Source organism: Coregonus lavaretus (genome assembly GCF_964263955.1).
Source record: "Coregonus lavaretus genome assembly, chromosome: 30".
Taxonomy (NCBI): domain Eukaryota; kingdom Metazoa; phylum Chordata; class Actinopteri; order Salmoniformes; family Salmonidae; genus Coregonus; species Coregonus lavaretus.
In genome coordinates, this window is record NC_140017.1 from 17,123,310 (window position 1) to 17,141,930 (window position 18,621).

At 42.3% G+C, this 18,621-nt stretch overlaps 1 protein-coding gene across 3 annotated transcripts in view; it reads left to right on the forward strand.

Annotated features, from left to right (window-relative positions):
• Positions 1-17,801, forward strand: part of LOC311105477 (alpha-2-macroglobulin-like) — a 32,354-nt gene extending 14,553 nt beyond the window's left edge. Inside the window, exons 15-36 of one of the 3 annotated variants that reach the window (XM_084147645.1) lie at positions 3,231-3,380; positions 4,090-4,242; positions 4,459-4,546; positions 4,748-4,934; positions 9,658-9,883; positions 10,058-10,184; positions 10,313-10,434; positions 10,528-10,579; positions 11,939-12,022; positions 12,164-12,340; positions 13,117-13,192; positions 13,414-13,570; positions 13,718-13,792; positions 14,198-14,360; positions 14,659-14,849; positions 15,135-15,350; positions 15,832-15,956; positions 16,345-16,435; positions 16,999-17,067; positions 17,231-17,339; positions 17,453-17,527; positions 17,687-17,801. In XM_084147645.1, coding sequence (XP_084003771.1) covers positions 3,231-3,380; positions 4,090-4,242; positions 4,459-4,546; positions 4,748-4,934; positions 9,658-9,883; positions 10,058-10,184; positions 10,313-10,434; positions 10,528-10,579; positions 11,939-12,022; positions 12,164-12,340; positions 13,117-13,192; positions 13,414-13,570; positions 13,718-13,792; positions 14,198-14,360; positions 14,659-14,849; positions 15,135-15,350; positions 15,832-15,956; positions 16,345-16,435; positions 16,999-17,067; positions 17,231-17,339; positions 17,453-17,493 — 2,679 coding nt within the window. In that variant the 3' untranslated portion in view covers positions 17,494-17,527; positions 17,687-17,801. Of the gene's footprint in view, positions 1-3,230; positions 3,381-4,089; positions 4,243-4,458; positions 4,547-4,747; positions 4,935-9,657; positions 9,884-10,057; positions 10,185-10,312; positions 10,435-10,527; positions 10,580-11,938; positions 12,023-12,163; positions 12,341-13,116; positions 13,193-13,413; positions 13,571-13,717; positions 13,793-14,197; positions 14,361-14,658; positions 14,850-15,134; positions 15,351-15,831; positions 15,957-16,344; positions 16,436-16,998; positions 17,068-17,230; positions 17,340-17,452 lie in introns of all 3 variants that reach the window. The other 2 variants (XM_084147644.1, XM_084147646.1) reach the window with 2 other exon arrangements.
• The last annotated feature ends 820 nt before the right edge of the window (positions 17,802-18,621 follow it).

Below are 18,621 nucleotides of genomic sequence, written 5' to 3' on the forward strand. Positions count from 1 at the left end.
CCAAGGGTGCGCTCTTGGCAAGAAGGTGCTTCAACTTGTCCACCAGTTTCTTGGCTTCATCTGCAGAGGGGAGACTTTGTAGACAGTTGTCTACATAGAAACAGCATTCTACAGAGAAGCTCACATCTTCTTTGGGCTCACTGTGGTTAAACGCAAGCTTCCGAAGGGCAAACGTGGTGCAGCAGGGGCTACATGTCGTCCCAAAGGGAAGTACCTGCCACTCATAGACCTCAGGGTAATCATCACGGTTTAGCTTTCAAGGGACGAAGGTTCTTCTTCCACAAAAGGGGAGTGGCGTACCTTTGAACCCTGTCCATTTCGACCTTGACTGTCTTCTCCTCCAGTAGATGCATGGCTTCTACATCTTGTTTGGACCATGTGACGAGCTTCTCACTCCTGTATGGTAGCGTATCCAACTGCCAGAGCTTCTCTACATGGCTGAAGAGCTCTGCAGATGGAGAGACGAGGGATGTATGAAGGAACTTTTAAGGGTCCATCTGAGCTAAGTTTTGATGGCGGCAGGTCCGCCAGGAGGACCCAAACGCACTGGCTCTGTCGGGGTGATTAGATGGGGAATGTCTGATCCGATGCGCAGTAGCGGCTGCGCCTGATACAGCGGTTGAAGGGGAAGGCCTTTGAGGTGCCGATACCTTTTCTGAAGGGCTTTGACAGGGTAGGTATGCGGTGCAAGGCCCAACTATTCAGCTGTGAAGGCTCTGTGGATGTCAAAGGATTGGTTGAGTAACAGGGGCCACAGAGAATGACAAAGAAGCTCCATGGATGACTCAAATATCTTGACGCACAGTACGAAGTGCCAAGTCCTCAGAATTGCCTTGGAGGCCTAGCTGCTCTGCTGCTTCGTGTAGAGGTATAGTGCGCTCCGACCTGTCGTCCAACAGGGCGTACGTGTCAAGTGACTTGTTGCTGCTCTGCAAGATGACTCCACTCATCTTCAGCAACACCTTACTGCTGCCGGAAGGTCGATCAACGTAGAGGGTCTCTGCAGTGGAGCTCACCAGGCCTCTGTTGGCGCCTTTGTGCTGGTGGTCTTCATAGTGTTCGTGCTAGCGTTCTTTGTAGCAGTCCGACTAGTGTTGACCTCGTGGAGAATCTCAAGATGCTTCTTCTCGCACTTCTTGCACTTAGCCTTGAGAGTACACTGAGCTGCTTGGTGTTCGCGTCCACACTTCCCACATCTTTCATTTGTCTTGATCCAGGAATCTTTCTGTTCTTTGGAAAGGAGCTGAAAGTTGGTGCATTGATTCATGTAATGCTGCATGGTGTTGCAGAACGACAATACTTATTTGGCTTCTCACGTGACTTTTCCTCCGGAGATTGGTTCTGCGCAGAGACTTCGCTTTGTCCTTTCTCTGCTCACCCCCGTGGAGGATGGTGATGGTCTTAGGGAAGGATTTGTCTTCATGTTGATCTCAGCATGAGGTAGGGTGGTCCCTGCTTTGGTCGCTACTGAACTGTGTGTCATCTACTTGTACTCTCACGTCGTACTCAAGCAACTCTGCTAGGTGAAGGAGGGTTGGAATGGGTGTCTTGATGGGGTTCACACATCTCTTGAAGCTGACTCTTAGATTGTGTGATAACTTAGCTAAGAGGCGGGAGACATGTGATCCACACCTCAGTTCTGTCTGTCCATTACTCCCTAGCTGATCCAACATGCCAACCAAGGCACGCATCCTCAGAGCGAATGTTCGGAATGCCTTGGTGTCACCACTCTTGATGTTGGGGCCATCCATTAACCCTGCAATGCATTGGAGGGCAAACAGGTGGGGCTGGCCATACAGTTCTGTGAGGGACTCCATGGTGTCACTGTATGTGTACCTGCTGTTGCTGTAGGAGTTGGCAATTAGCAAAGCCTCTTCCAACTTCAGGTGGTCCAACAATATCTGAAACTTGAAGCACTCTGTTGCATCTACAGGCAGCACATTGTCGAGGGCCAACTTCAGTCTTGCAAACTCTCGTGGGTATTCAATGATAAAGTTGGGGATGGTAGGAGTTAGTCCACGGTAGGTGCACTCTCAGCTGGGCGGAGAAGGTGTGCGGAAGATAGCTGCTGCTGGTCTTGTTGCGAGAGTAATTAATTCCACTCACAGTGCCCTCTACACGTGGTCCCTCGTTGGAGTGGTGTGTTGTTGTGTGTGTGGTGATCGTCTGCCTTGACTCGTAGCATACCTCATAGTCGACCAGACGATGCGGGTGGCGAATCTGACGGTGGGGACGAACCACAACTTGTGGAGGATCTTCTCTGGTGACTGGCATCCTTGGACTCTGGCAGTTACTGCATCCTGCTCGTAAGGACCATGAAAAATATGGGTTGTTTATGATTTCGAAGGACCAATAAAAAGGGATAAAAAACCTAGGTGCTGGATTTTAGGCCGGTAGCAACCACCACAGGGTGTCCGTTCAGAACACGAGGATGCAGTAGTTCCAGTTCAATGGTTTAATGAAGATCCACACACACAAATACAACACCACCCTCTCTGATACTAATTGTGGTTCTGCAAAGAAAAGAGGAGAACTTAGGCTATAGCACAGTATGGGAAAAATATGCCTACAAACTAAACAGGCTATGTGGACCCAAACACATGCTAGATGCACAAACAAACAACAGAGCAATGTAGAAATATCTACACAATATAAAACATAATAAGCATGAGCAATCTATAACCGAAAATAGCCTAGCACCACAGACAAATGCTAACAAATGCTAATCGCTAATATGCATGCTAAATAGTAACGCATTCCGGATGACAATGCTAATGCTAACGCTAGCGGCAGTACGCGAGCTAGCTAGCTAGCTACCAAGTTTAACACAAATGGTACATATTTACAACAGACAGGATTTTGGGACTTACATTTAGCTGCACCTTCAATAAAACATCAGAAAGAAAAGCAATTTGTTCTAAGGAGGTAGAATAAGAGAAGAGAAAAATTGGTTGGTCATCAGAATGGAAACTATAGACTGTCTGAGACCCTGGCTGGTCAGGTATTATGCTAAGTCCCGGGGGAAAGGCTGCTGATTGGCTGATACAATTATGATGATTGGCGTGACCTTATTTCAATAAGAAAACCAAAAGAAAGTTGGGGTCTTGGAAAGGAGATGAGCTGGCCGTTTTTACAGTGTGCATGCGTCTGTGTGTGTCATACCCTCATCACAAAGATATTGTGTACACTAAAGGTGTATCATGTACACTTGTGTATGTCATGTGTGCCAGGTGTTGGTGGAGTTCTCACCCTCAAAAGCGGTCCCAGGGGAGGAGAACACCCTGCAGCTTTCGGCCCAGCCCGGCTCCCTCTGTGGCCTCAGCACTGTGGACAAGAGTGTTCACATCATGGAGCCAGGGAAGAGGCTGGATGCTGACAAGGTAACAGAGCTCACTGAAGTGAATGTCAACGGTCATACCACCATATAAACAGCTTTTGTGGTGCTGGGAATACAACCAGCTTCAGGGGAATAAGATGTGACTACAGCAGACTTGGAGTGGGTCTGTTCACAGTGGGCCAATGGGTGTGCTTTCATCAACTGGAAAGCATATCCCTATTGGTACTTAAAGTGGCAATATGTAACTTTTTGGGCGACCTGAATTCAACCAAATTCACATAGAAATGTGAGTAATAGATCTACTTGAAAGGAAGTCTAAGAAGCATTGTATCTGTTCTATGTGTGCTATTTCTTTGGTCCCCGTTCTTAAGTTTTGTTTTTGCATCTTTTACTTTTGGGTTTGTACACCATCTTCAAACAGCTGAAACAACAATATTTATGGTTATGGAAAATATATTTCACAGCGGTTTAGATGGTACAATGATTCTCTACACTATACTAGGCTATTTTGTCACATAAACTGAAATTAGGTGAACTATTTGAGTTTTAGCAACCAAGAAATGGAGGAGCGATTTCTGCATAGTGTGACTTTAATAAGTTCAAATTCTGGGTTGTGTTCATTAGGGCACGGAAAGCATTTTAAAAACGTTTAGCAATGGAAAATGAAATTAGACAAGTCTAAGTAGTCACTGCCTTCTGTTTGGTGCCCAATGAACAAGGTCATTTCACGTCTCCTTATTATCCCATTCCAGATATTTGATTTGTTACCAGTCAAGGAGACAACATACATTCCCTACGAGCTTGAAGATCCAGTAGCATGTTTACGTGTAAGACCAAGGAGATATGTAATGCCATACCCAGATGGACTAACTGAGGAGAAAAAGGAACCTTATGAAGTTTTTCAGGTAACTTCTGCCTTGTTTTCTCTTAACTTGAAGCCTCTTTTCCTCTCTCTCATAAGAATCAGTTACCAAACTGTTACCATGCATTCATCTTCTTAAATTATACATTGCTAAAATAGCCTGTTTGAGGCAACAACAAAAAAACATATAGAATAGAAAAATAAAACTGAGACATTCATTAATATTGAGCTCTCTTGTTTGTGATTCTTACATTTCTAGAAACTGGGACTGAAGCTGGCAACTAATCTGGTTCTAAGAGTACCTTCCTGCCTAAATTACAAGGGGAACCAGTACCATCGATCCTATGGTGAGATGTCCTCCTTAACACCGCTTACTCTCGTCATTGCCAGAAGTCTTTGGTGAATCTTGGGAAATGCATGGTTTTTGTTATTCTAACATAGCCTGGTTAAACCAGTCTGAACGCTGCATGCATCACCAGTGAGCGCAGCATTCAGTCTGGTTTGACCAGGCTGATTCTAACATGAGAATAATGACTGTTTTGTTTTAGTAGTATCCTACAGATCCTACTCCCACACTGTAGAAATGGACAGCACGCCTGCAATGCGTCAGCGATTTCCAGTGGCTGAAGCTGGATTACCCGGAGCCGGATATGGTGCCGCTCCACCTCCGCCACCCATAGAGACGGTCCGTACGTTCTTCCCTGAGACATGGATATGGGATCTTGTGGAAGTTGGGTAAGAGCACTGCACAGTGAGGCTGTTGCCTTATAGATGGGTTGACTGACAACATCACAAAAATAACGCACGCGCATCATTGAGGCAGAAGGCTGTGTGATGTTATGATTCTGAACGGTCAGATAGTTAGCAACAATGACAAGAAACTGCCATGTGGAGAATAGTCGGTGGCTCGTTTGAGCTCGTAGTACCTTATTATTGAAACCATGTCTTGTTTTGAGGTGTTTTGACTCATGTCATGTCTATGCTAATATGCCAAAAATTCGCTAGCTAGCTAACCAGCAACTGTAATGATGTATTTGAGAAACAACAAGTGCTCATTGTGCAAATGTATTTATGTTTTCAATAAGCATTTGGAGGCAGAATATAGTTAACTTGTCAACAATCTAAGCCAACGCCGTCTGTTTTGCCCCATAGTTGCGTACGTGTTGGTTTTGTTGCTAAACAACCAACCCACCTATATCAAACATACATTAGTGGTCTAGATTAGGAACCTGTACCTCATTAAACTGCATTACAGAGTAGGGGAGAGTGGTGTATAATTGATAAATGTTTTACATTCAGCATCACTCCGTCAAGGGAAATATAGTATTCTTTCTAACAAAGATATCGACATATATTTCAGGATGTTGTGTATCCCTGGAAATAATCAGAATTCATGTAAACATTACAGTATTGAAAACATAGCTCGTCCCAAAGAATTGGTCTCTTGGCACAAGGGGTAAATTAAGCTGCCTACACATTTCTTTATTGAATGAAATATTACCACTACCTTTTTAAAACCATAGCTAGGTTTCCATCCGATTGGCGACAGATTTTCATGCAAATATTTTCTACAATCCGCATAAAAACAATATGCGTATTTTCCCACCGGAGATATTTCCATCAAATTGACTATATGATGAGATTGTTATGGACAAAAGAGCGAGGTTCTTTTTATTTGTCAAATGACAGCCAATCATCGATCATCATGTCACCAGAATAAAACCCTCAATATTTATTTAATCTGAAGCCTAATAAACTGCATGTTCTCCCGACGAGTTGTCGTGGGAGGACCACACAACATGTCATCGCGTGATTCCAAGTTTACTTAGATATGATGGTTATTATATCAATATTTGCGCATAGAAGAGTTTCCACCACCATTTCTCGCATAATCTATTTTACTGACACAAAAAGGTCCCACCTTGTCTAGCGTATTTTTTTTGTCGACAATTCGAAATTTTTACAGATGTGGGTAGGTACCTGCGGACCTACTATCAGGACCGGCAGGGGGAGTGGTCGGTGTTCCTGCCATGGGAAGAATACGCTCAGAACTCTCTTCGCCACTCCTCTACTAACCTAACACCCTTCCAATGTGTTTTGGGTTACCAACCGCTCCTGGCACCGTGGCACCAGAGCCAGACCGAGGCTTCTGCGGTGGATGACTGGTTTCGGCGCGCGGAGGAGACTTGGGACGCTGCCCACATTCGCCTCCAGCGCGCCATGCGTCTTCAGAAGGCGAACGCTGACCACCACCGCAGGGAGGCCCCGGTTTTCGTACCAGGGGCTCTCGACCCGGAATCTACCCCTCCGTCTGCTCTGCCGGAAGCTGAGCCTGCGGTTTGTGGGGCAGTTTAAAGTCCTGAGGAGGATAAACGAGGTTACATACAGGTTGTTATTACCCCCTGATTACCGTATTAACCCCTCGTTTCATGTGTCCCTCCTCAGGCCGGTGGTAGCTGGTCCGCTCACCTCCTCTAGACATCGAGGGGGCCCCGGCGTACTCGGTCCGTTCCATCCTGGATTCAAGGCGTCGGGTGGGGGGCCTTCAGTATCTTGTGGAGTGGGAGGGGTATGGTCCGGAGGAACGGTGCTGGGTCCCAAGGAGGGACATCCTCGAACCCTCCCTGTTGAGGGATTTCCACCGTCACCATCGGCTCGCCCTGCTCCGCGTCCTCCTGGCCGTCCCGAGGCCGGGGTCGGCGCACTGCTGGAGCCGCCCTGCCTCCCCTCCTTGTTCGGGCAGGTTTTTCGGCGTTCGTCGTCACCGGCTAACTAGCTACTGCCGATCCCATTCTCATGACACTTGTCATGTCTTGTCTAGTCAATCACACACACCTGGTGCTCATTCCCCTAATTAGTATGTGTATAAATGTTCCCTCTGTTCCCCTTGTCTTTGTGAGTGATTGTATTTGTGAGAGCGAGTAGCTCGGTTGAGCTACTCTTCCATTTGTTATTGCCAAGGTGGAATATTTCCCTTGTGATAGTTTCATTTTGACGCTGGGTGCGTTTTATTTATGTAAACGGAATAACTATAGACTTCGGTGTTTTACCTCCTGCGCCTCACTCCTTCATTCACACCTCGTCACAGCACCACTTTTCCGTTATTTATTTTTTAGAATTTGTTGAAACAAGTCTTTTTTTTTTCATTTCACTTCACCAATTTGGTCTATTTTGTGTATGTCCATTACATGAAATCCAAATAAAAATCAATTTAAATTACAGGTTGTAATGCAACAAAATAGGAAAAACGCCAAGGGGGATGAATACTTTTGCAAGGCACTGTACGTCATATCCCAGTGATAATGCCTTGCATTAAGCCTGGGCAGGGTTGGGCGGATTACTTGAAAATTTTAATCCGTTACTGATTACAGTTACATGAAAAATAAAGTTATCAGGAATGTAATGGATTACTCAAAATGATTAATGTAATCCGGTTGCATTTTATTACTTTTGGATTACTGTCACTTCTAACACCAAACATTTTAAAACATTTAAAAACATGAATCTAATTCAGCATTTTTTCATTTAGAAACATGAGTATTTCCAAATTGGGGACTAGTGTGCTATCTATTCTATGTGTAAGAGCATAGTCACATGGCTCCATACTAAAATGTTCAGTTGGTGGCACCAGCTAATGATTTGGTTGCACCACATTTACAGTGGGGTCACACAATATAAAACATTAGTAGCCTCAGCGTCTTATAAAGTAATTCAAAGTATTTAATTAACAAGTGTACTAGACTACTAAAATGGTATGATTCAAGAACCAGTGATTGTCATGAATGTGGGGTTTGACAACTAGGCAATTGTTATTATATTACTAACAAAATATTTTTCCAGAATTTTCTGATGTTTTTGTTCAATAGAGATTCATTTGTCTACATATTTTTTGGCACTAATATCACATAGGCTAATTCATTTGGGGCTAATTCACCACCTGAGGAAGTGGTTAGCTAGATCGCTAACTAAATATAGGCTATAACTGATAGTTAGCCGTCTTATTGATATCTAACAGTAAGTGTAATGTATAGGCCTATGCACCCACTTTGAGTGGCCTATGCACCCACCTATTTAATATTGCCCTTTGTTCAATATTTGATACAATTCAGACCAGAAATCTGTGACCCTTATCTCTTGAACAGCAACAATAGTGGTTGCTTTCAATACTGTGTTTTTCCCGAAACTGCACTGCTTCAAAGCAGCAAGCAGGAACTCTGCAGTCCAGAGGACTGTCTGATTGACCAGTGGGCCAGGTGTAAATGTTTTGGAAGCCTTACCTTCAACATAAGCCATCCACCCTTGATGGATGATCAGCAGAACAATAAAATCTCTGAGAGCATGTTAGAAATCTTGATGGTGTGCTAAATGACAGCAATGATGACAGAGTTTTATCAAATGTTCCTATTGATATTAGATTAAGTAATCCCGAATGTAATCAGCTGTTTTTAAGAATGTAGCATTCTTACAATGTTCATTCTTGTTATCGGATTACATAATCCCTGTTACATGTAATCCGCTACTACCCAACCCTTCGCCTGGGAAGAAAACACTTCAATTGGCTCAACTTGCTATAAAGCTTGCCAGTTTGTAGTCCTAAAAGCCGAAAATGAGTTGTCTCTGGTTCGTTCAGCCATTCAAATGGGGAAAGTTCATGGGGAAAGAATAGGGTTTTGGGATAAACGCAGAAAATAAGGTCTGAGGTTAACACAGGTTTAGGAGATTTTATACTTTTTGTTCTATGAGATAATATCAGTCAGTTAACATGACATTTATGAATGATGATGCCTTTGTGCTTTATGTGCTTTTTTTATTACATAAATGCTTCAAAGTTCACAAAAAGTGACGTTAGCTGATGAAGATTATCTCATAGAACAAAACATATAAAATCTCCTAAACCTGTTTTTACCACAGACCTTATTTTTGTTTATCCAAAAATCCTACAAAAACTCCATTCATTTTCCCATAGGCTTTGTCCAGCGAACCATTGAGGAGTTAGTGCCTACATAAATACACCATTACAATTGCTCTCTATTGGCTTAACCATTGGCTTAACTTACCCCAAGGCAAATATTTGGACTATATTAGCCCACACAGCTACAACGATACACGTTCATGCTAGGTTTAAGACCTCAAATTGAAGCTTATAGAGACCCCAAATGATGCATAGAACAATTTGAATTATCTACTTTGGTTTAGATACAAGGATCATGAAACCTCTAACACAATCAATTAATTTGACGAAAATCTTTTTTTTTTAACCTAATTTGCTTACCACTTTTTCCATGTGGGTTCTTCCTTTACAGGCTCCATGAAATGATGACCTCTTCCAAAATATTTGGTCAAATTATGAATTTTGTGTATGGTTTTCTAGAGACAAGTGTGGCTCAATTTACCCCTTTGGCTCAACTTTTCTATTTTCACTTAGTGGCTTTCTGTTTGAACTCTGACCTCTGTACAGGGAATCTGGAACAGCAGACATGCCCCTTACAGTCCCAGACACCATCACCACCTGGGAGACAGAGGCATTCTGCCTGGCCCCTGGTGGCTTCGGTCTGGCTCCTCCGGTGGAGATCACTGTCTTCCAGCCCTTCTTCCTAGAGCTCACCCTGCCCTACTCCATCATCCGTGGAGAGCACTTTGAGCTGAAGGCCACTGTGTTCAACTACCTGTCCAAGTGCATCATGGTACGGCACTGCATCATGATCGTTTCTTGAGTTGTTTCATGAGTTTCTGAAGTTGTATAACATTTTGTGTTTTGTTGCAGTTTGTCTAGTCATTGTTTATTATTTTTTTAATGTAGATCCAGGGTATTATTCTTGGGTTTTCCATGTTTTGTTTAAATTGTTCCTATTTGCCAGGTTTCTGTGACTCCGGCTCACTCCTTAGACTATACTCTCACACCCTTGAATGATGTCCAGTACTCATCATGCTTGTGTGCCAATGGACAAAAGACCTTCAGTTGGACAATGGCACCATCTGTCCTGGGTAAGTCATCAGTCTTCATTCAACCGTTCAAACAGCTGAATGGATGTCAACCTGAGTTGTGTACTCTCAGTCACCGTATTGGATGTTGTGTAACCTGTGCTGCACTCTGTCTGTCAATGTGTGTGTAGGGGTTGTGAATGTGTCCATTAGTGCAGAGGCTGTCCAGTCCCACGCTGCGTGTGACAATGAAATTGTGAATGTACCAGAGAGAGGACGCATCGACACAGTCACACAGAGCCTTCTGGTGAAGGTATGTAGTCTACTGCTGTGGTGAAACTTACTGCTGTACAGATACCATCTAGTGTAACTGCCTTTGACTGAAAATAATCTCCTCTCCTCTCAGGCGGAGGGAACAGAGAAGACCGACACCTACAACTGGTTGCTATGTCCAACTGGTCAGTAATGCATGAACTTTGAATGTTCAATGTAGTGAAGTGACTTTCATTAATGTGATGACTGTTATTTATTGAATCAACTAACTATGTTTAATTGTCACTCGATTAAATTAATCATGTAACAATTAACTCATTAGGATTTGGGGTACCACGGAAGAAGTTGTTTATAGAGTTACCATCTCCCGAATGTAACTCTAAAATATACATATGTTATATATCGATAACAGTCACTTATTAATCATTACCTCATATCAGTCTCATTCTGAACGTCGCATAATCCTTGGATCCGCAAGAACCCCAACCTTACTTATGAGTCAGCAATACACAAATTTGCTTAATTAATTATTTACTAGCTAACTAAATAATAACACAGAATACATACATACTTAATACATGAGAAAAGGTCCCTAGCGGACAAACAACAGCATGACTGCTTGGTTATCAAAGGAAAGGGAGGGATAGATAAAGAAGGCGAGAGAGAGGGACAAAGAGAGTCAAACTTATCGTATAACATTTAGAAACTACGCTCCACATTAATCAGAATTCTTAGCACCCTAACCACCGCCCATTCGGAGAAAAATTCATCAATGTATTTACGTGTCTGTCTTTGTTCGTCGTCTCTCTGTAGAAACCAATCACTCCTATGGGGAAGGTGTTAATGAGAGCCACAGATCCACGCTTTCTGATCTAAATGTACATTTTGTTACCAAGGCTTTTTATCCTTGCGTAAAAACGGGGCGTTCCATCACGCCAACACAATGTCTGTGCTCCCTTGGGACGTGGTTACTGACTGGGCAAAAGTTTATATGAAAAACAATTATCTTATCAGAAGACTAAAATCACATTCCTATCTTCACCAAAATACTCTCATCTTTAATCATATATTTTATACAACATTTGGGTGTAAACTTGATAGATAGAATGTGTACATTTTCCGAGTTACAGTTATTTATTGATACCATCCTTAATGACATCACAAAATAATAAAGAATATGACATGATTGTTCTTTAGGTCCCCACTGACCATTCTTAACATTCTGATGATATAAATAATGTTCCAATGTTAACCTTTTGGACAAAAAGGTTTTGGCGGCAAAAGTATTTTGAACAAAGACATTCCTTTACCAATACTGGAGAGCAAGGGAGAGATCCCCCTCCTCTCTAATTTATGGCAGAGTGTTAAGGTGTCATAACCGGCCCAGCCCCCCCTCTCTCCTCTTCTGTGGGTGAGATGGGGTCTGGTTTTTATCAGCCATTTGCCAAGCTGATCTGAGGCCTTTGGATCCTCAGCCAGGAGAGTCATGACATCACTTTGGTTGAACTGATCATCTCCATTCATCTTATCATCTGTGTCCACAGGAGAAGCTCTGACAGAGGATGTGGAACTGCAACTCCCCAAGAATGTGGTGGATGGATCTGATCGAATGTCCCTCTCAGTCCTGGGTAAAATAAACCATTGTATTGTTTAGAGAGGCGTAGTGAATTTAGATAGGCATAGTGGTGGGAAAAGCAACCCTTCTCCAGTGATAATGCTGCTGTTTGCTATAGAGGACAGTCTTACAGAAGTCCCATGTTTCTCTGTAGGGGACATCCTGGGTCGGGCCCTCAAGAACCTGGATGGACTGTTGCAGATGCCATATGGGTGTGGAGAGCAGAATATGGCCCTCCTAGCCCCCAATATCTACATCCTGGAGTACCTGAGGAACACAGAGCAGCTCACTCCAGCAATTCGAGACAAGGCTACCAAGTTCCTCACTAGTGGTAACAGAGTCCCTCAAAATATGGATCGCATTGATTAGACACCAAACTGTAGAAAACAGGGCTGGATTTGTCCAATAAGAGCCCTTTTGTTTGTTTCCGTTGAATAATTTAAAAAAAAGTTTCACCACAGTGTGCCTACGACCCTGCTATCATGTAAATGATAGCACTCCAGCATAGATGACATCACAGTGTCTTATCAACAGAGCATCACTGACCCAACACATTTCCCCACTGAAATCATTTGATCAGAGAATATTGAGGCTGCATCCCAAATGGCACCCCAAGGGTAATCAGTTCCATGTAATCTGATTACAAAAAAATCAGCTACATTACCAGCTAAAATATTGTAATCAGATTACAGATACTTTTGAAAAACTAGATTATTACTAACTTTTAAATTCAGAATTTTTCTTTGCTGAAAAAAAACACATTGACACCTTTCTGTTTTCTAGATGGATCCTTTTTTATCTTCTTCTATGCCTCTTAAGGGGAAAGTAATCCAAAAGTAACAAAGTAATCAGATTACGTTACTGAGTTTGGGTAATCCAAAAGTTACGTTACTGATTACAATTTTGGACAGGCAACTAGTAACTGTAACGGATTACCTTTAGAAAGAAATCTACCCAACCCTGCCTATTCCCTAAAGAGCGCACTAATTTTTTCCTGGCAAAAGTAGTGTACTATATAGGGAATAGGGTGCCATTTGGGGCACACCTCTCAGTGACTATAAAAAATACATGGTCTCTTTGTTGTTCACTCTAAAAACACGCCGACAGGTTACCAAAGGCAGCTGAACTACAAGCATTTTGATGGTGCATACAGCACATTTGGACAAGGCTCGGGCAACACTTGGTGAGTATTGTGTTTTTCACCTACTGGTAAACACATTATAACTGTGTCTGTTTCAATTAAGTATTGACCAATCAAATGGCATTGTCTCTGACAGAGACCATGGATGTGACATAAGTTAAAATAAGCTGTCATTGCATGTAATGTCAAGCTCTAAGTCATGTTTATGACAACCTTATGTGGGTATTATGACGGGACATTCAAATCAAGTTCTCTTTCCTCAGGCTGACTGCTTTTGTCTTGAGATCCTTTGGCAAAGCACAGTCTTTCATCTATATTGACCCGGCAAAAATTGAGCAATCCAAGACTTGGTTAGAACGTCGACAAGGCAAACATGGCTGTTTCATCAGATTGGGGAAACTCTTTAATAACAGAATGAAGGTATTTATATTGATAATAAACTGATTAGAAGATGTAGTTGTATGTCTCGTCAGACCAGCCATAAAATAGTGAATGATGATTTCAACAGAATTGTATCAGGCTAAATACAGTTTATACACGTTTTAGTATTTTGACATTGTTTTGTAGGGTGGGGTGACAGATGAAGTCACACTGACGGCCTACATCACTGCTTCAATGCTGGAGCTCAACATGTCAGTGTCGGTAAGTAGCATCTCCACATAACCATTGTTTCTCACTACAACAATGTCCATTACAGGCAACTGAATTAGCCTCCTATATGAAGACTGTTGTGTACCTCTTACATCAACTGTCATCTACAATGTAATGAGTTGTGTATTTAAAATTGACAGTTAAATAATGTTTTTCTCTCAAAGTAGCCTATGCAATAAGTATAAGAATATGTTACCATAAGCAGATCTAAATGGTATTGTGCTGTTAAAACTGAGTAGGCTTAGTTACTACTGTAAACTGAAAAACTAGAAGTGCTTCAGCATGAATGTCTGTAGCCTAGTCCCAGATCTGTTTGTATTGTCATGCCAGTACAAACAGATCTGGGACCAGGCTAACATGTCTCTTAACGTGTTGCTCTGTTATTCTGTGCTCCAGGATCCTGTTGTGTATGGCAGCTTGTCTTGCCTGAGGAACTCCACCAGTGATTTGTCCAACACCTACACTACTGCTCTGCTGGCCTACACCTTTACCCTGGCAGGGGACATGGAGACCCGGGCCCAGCTTCTGCAGCACCTGGACACGATCGCATTACAAGAGGGTGAGACATATCCTGGTCCAAGATCTGTTTGTGCTGTCTTGACTTAATAGAGTTAGTCAATGGAGTAAATAGTCTGGCTCTCCAAATAGGCTCAATCAAACACCAAAGCATTTCATAGAACACAAATACAATTTGAACTCAGTTTTTGTCCAAAAATTCATTGTGCGGGTCAGAGAAGAACTGTGTATCCTGTATATTGATGAATAAGCTAGCCCCTATTTTTTCTCTCTGTGTGTTTGTGTGTGTTTGTGTGTGTGTGTGTTTGTGTGTGTGTGCACGCGCGCTCCTCGTCCCTCAGGGGGTCTCCTGCACTGGACTCAGACCTCCTCAGAGACCTCAGCCTCCCTGGCAGTGGAGATCAGCTCCTACGTTCTGCTGGCTTCCCTCAGTGCCTCCCCTCTGTCTACCACTGACCTGGGCTACGCCTCCCGCATCGTCAGGTGGCTGGTGAGGCAGCAGAACGCCTACGGAGGCTTCTCCTCCACACAGGTATACTTCCAAAACACCTCTGTTCCGAAATGGCACCCTGTGCTGTGCACTAGTAATGAGGCATTATTACCTTGACTTTTACCAGATCACAGGCATGTGTGTGCTTCTTGTCATTTCAAGCCTGATGAGTCTAACTTCCACTGAAATGGAGCCTAGAAATCATAATGGATGGAAATGGGAAATAGTCACTCTAGGGACTGACCAATGTAAAAATCGACCCTTTCTGTAAAATGGGATAGCTTCATTCATTTTGAATATATTTGTCTGTGTTCTATTGGTGTTTAGGACACAGTGGTGGCCCTCCAGGCCCTAGCTCTCTACTCCACCAGGGTGTTCAGTAGAGAGGGCACCAGCACAGTGACAGTACAGTCTCCCAGTGGGGGACAGCACCTTTTCGAAGTTAACCAAAACAACAAGCTTCTCTACCAGGAAAGGGCGCTGCAGGACACAGAAGGGAAGTACAGTGTGGAAGTGAAGGGCAGTGCTTGTGCCTCAGTGCAGGTCAGTGAATACACATCTCTCCTCCCAATCCTATGTTGCCAAAATACGGTTTAATCTATCACTAAAGCTACAGTCTGGGAATGTTTTTTCTGCAAAACAGCAGCCCTGTGCCACTTGATTTGGTATACAACTGAGGCAGTGGAGGCTGCTGAGGGGAGGACGGCACATAATAATGGGTGGAACACAGTAAATGGAATAGCATCAAACACATGGACACCATGTGTTTGATGTATTTGCTACCATTCCACTAATTCCGCTCCAGCCATTACCACGAGCCTGTCCTCCCCAATTAAGGTGCCACCAACCTCCTGTGAGCTGAGGGATGGGGCTGGGGAAATGTAACTCCTCAAGAACCATTGTTATATTATTCAAGACTCAATGGTTACAATTGAAGAATTGAAGTAACCATCATACAGATATCCAGAGCCCAGACTGTTGATTGAAGAAGCCTCTCCTGACTTTTTCTATTTTTCTTTCCCAGGTGGCGCTCCACTACAACATCCCTACTCCTACTGACAGCACAACGCTCAGCATCAAGGTGAAGCCAGAGGTCGACTGCAACAGCAACTCTTTGAGACCCAGAGTCACGCTAAAACTTCAATCTCAGTAAGAATGAATGGCCATTTGCATTCACAAAAGCATTCTTTGAATACGTTTATCAATGACACTCCAAAGTGTTATTATGGAGCATGTCTTCCAGAATGGACTTGGCCCAAATTACTTGGTTTCCTATTGGTTTTTTAACTTCTAGTTTTTACCACAGGAGGTTGGTGGAATTGTATCAAATACATCAAACACATGGTTTCCAGCTGTTTGATGCAATTCCATTCCAGCCATTATTATGAGCCGTCCTCCCCTCAGCAGCCTCTACTGGTTTCTACCTAGGCTTTGATCAGTAACAGTTTGAAAACATATCAGGCAACCTGGTCTTTTTATGGTTAAAATAATCAAACTAGTTAACTTTGATATCACAGGCATCTCTTTGCTTTCACAGATATCATGGAAAGGAGCTGACCACCAATATGATTATAGTGGATTTGAAAATGCTGTCTGGTTTTGCCCCAGACCCAGAGTCTTTGGGGAGGGTGAGTTTTTTAAATAACATACGTTTATGGTGTTACCTGTGACCTTTCTCCATGTAGCTCTTGCCTCTCATCTGCGAACCTTTCTGATACTGACCTTTTTTGTCTATAGAATAACTATCTTCAAAGTAATGACTTGGTACGTCGGTTGTAAGATGAAAGCTTAATTTTAGTAATAATACTGGTTCACGTTACATTTTGCCACGTTAGATTCTAAAAAACAATAAAAGAAAGTTGCTAGGATAATCACTTGTCACTTGTACATAACTGGCGCGTTCCCATTTTTGTTACTTCCTGTCGCAAGGCATTCTGTTATTTGCAGTCAATAGCGTAATCCAATACTAACCAATACAACAGAAATATGTACATAATGTAGTTCATTCAATCTCCATCACGTGAATTCTAATACAATTACTATTGTACATACATTATGTAAATAACTGTAAAATAAAAATATATTTAGATACAGCTCAATGAATTAACTGTAAACATTATCTCTGTAACCCATTAAAGTTACAACATTGTCGATGCAATATGAATGATCAGTGAATGGCTTGTCTTCACAGCTGAGAGGTTCACTTCTAGTGGATCGTGTCGATACTAAAGATGACCATGTGTTAATGTACTTGAGAGAGGTGAGACCAAACCATCCAACAGTTTGAAACAGTGCACATAACACTCAATGTAATGGAATTAATTTGTGTGGAATGTCCTTCAAAGTCAGCAAAGCTGAAATTACACTTCTGCTTGGAGGGTTTAAATACTTGTAACCAAAATGCTTTTTTTTTCTCCCAACAGTTACCGTCACTATTCCTACCTTTCAACCACACCCTGGACATCATACAGGAGCTCCCAGTACAGAATCTAAAGCCTGCAGTGGTCAAGATCTATGACTACTACCAGCCAAGTAAGTTTATATTTAACTTTCCCCAAGATGTATTTTTCCCTCTGCTTTTTAGTAACATTTAGTTAACTTGTGTTCATTTAGTGAGACTTACCTGTATTTTTGGTTTTATTCAGGTGACCAGGCAGAGACAGAATATGTCTTCCCTTGCAAGTAGGGGTTACAAGCTGGTGAACTATCTGGAATTATTGGTAATTTTATATAGCTGGCCTGACCCATATACTATATGTGATATACATTATTTAGTTAACTGGGTCAATATTCCTTTATTCATTTTGCCTAAATGCTGGCCAATTTGTTATTAGAGAATTATTTACATGGCCCTATTCATTGTATTTGCCGCTCTGCAGATGTAAGAAGAAAATGACATTAACAGAGGTCACACATGCAACCCTTGAGGCATCTTTCAAGATCTCAAGTAAAGGATGTAACTTACTGGAATTAAAGTTTTTCATTAAAACTCTATTCTTGAGCATTTTTTCGTGTAGGTTTTGATGTCACACTATGGCAAGCAATGAGTTCAAAGGTTTAGGCTCAGGAGACAAGGGGAATATTGAAAGGCTTTATGTAAGACAGTAAGTCTCTTCCTGGGGAACTAGTACCCATGGATGTACCTGGCCTATCCAACAGGGGGTACTTGGGAAGACTTATGAGCTATATGTAATTGGGAGTCCAGTAAACATAAAAGATCTACAAATTGTTTTTGTTAAGTTCCAGAGAGCTGCAATGTGCTGTTAATCGGTGTTGCCAACTGTACAAAGGTGTGTAAATGTTCTTTCTCAATTTTGCTCAAAGCTTTTGGTTCTCAGCTTTTTTCTTCCTCCATCTGTAATCATCATGGGCCCCTGTAGTAATAATCAAGGTGTGGTTCTCTTTTATTTCTCATCAGGGAATGGGATCCAGGAAATCCACTCACTCTAAATCCCATCAACAAATACCTTACAAGGGGATGCGTCCTGTCCTGATCATTCCCATAATGAGTCGTGGCTATAATCTCTATTATGAATATCTCCTAATAATTTATTGAGCTAATTGAGCATGGAAAGATGTAATCGAAAACATCTCACAAATCCATTTAGAGAAAGAGTAACAGAACAATCGAGATAACACAAACAGATACTATAGAGCCCTGTTGTTGACAACACAGCTCACTAAATATATTAACAAATATATCAAAACATATAATGAGAATTATGAACATATGAGTATGCTGTGAAAACAGTACTTTTGAAGAGTAGCAAGACTCCTCATGACTTAACAATGGGAAATTAAAAACGTCCTTGTT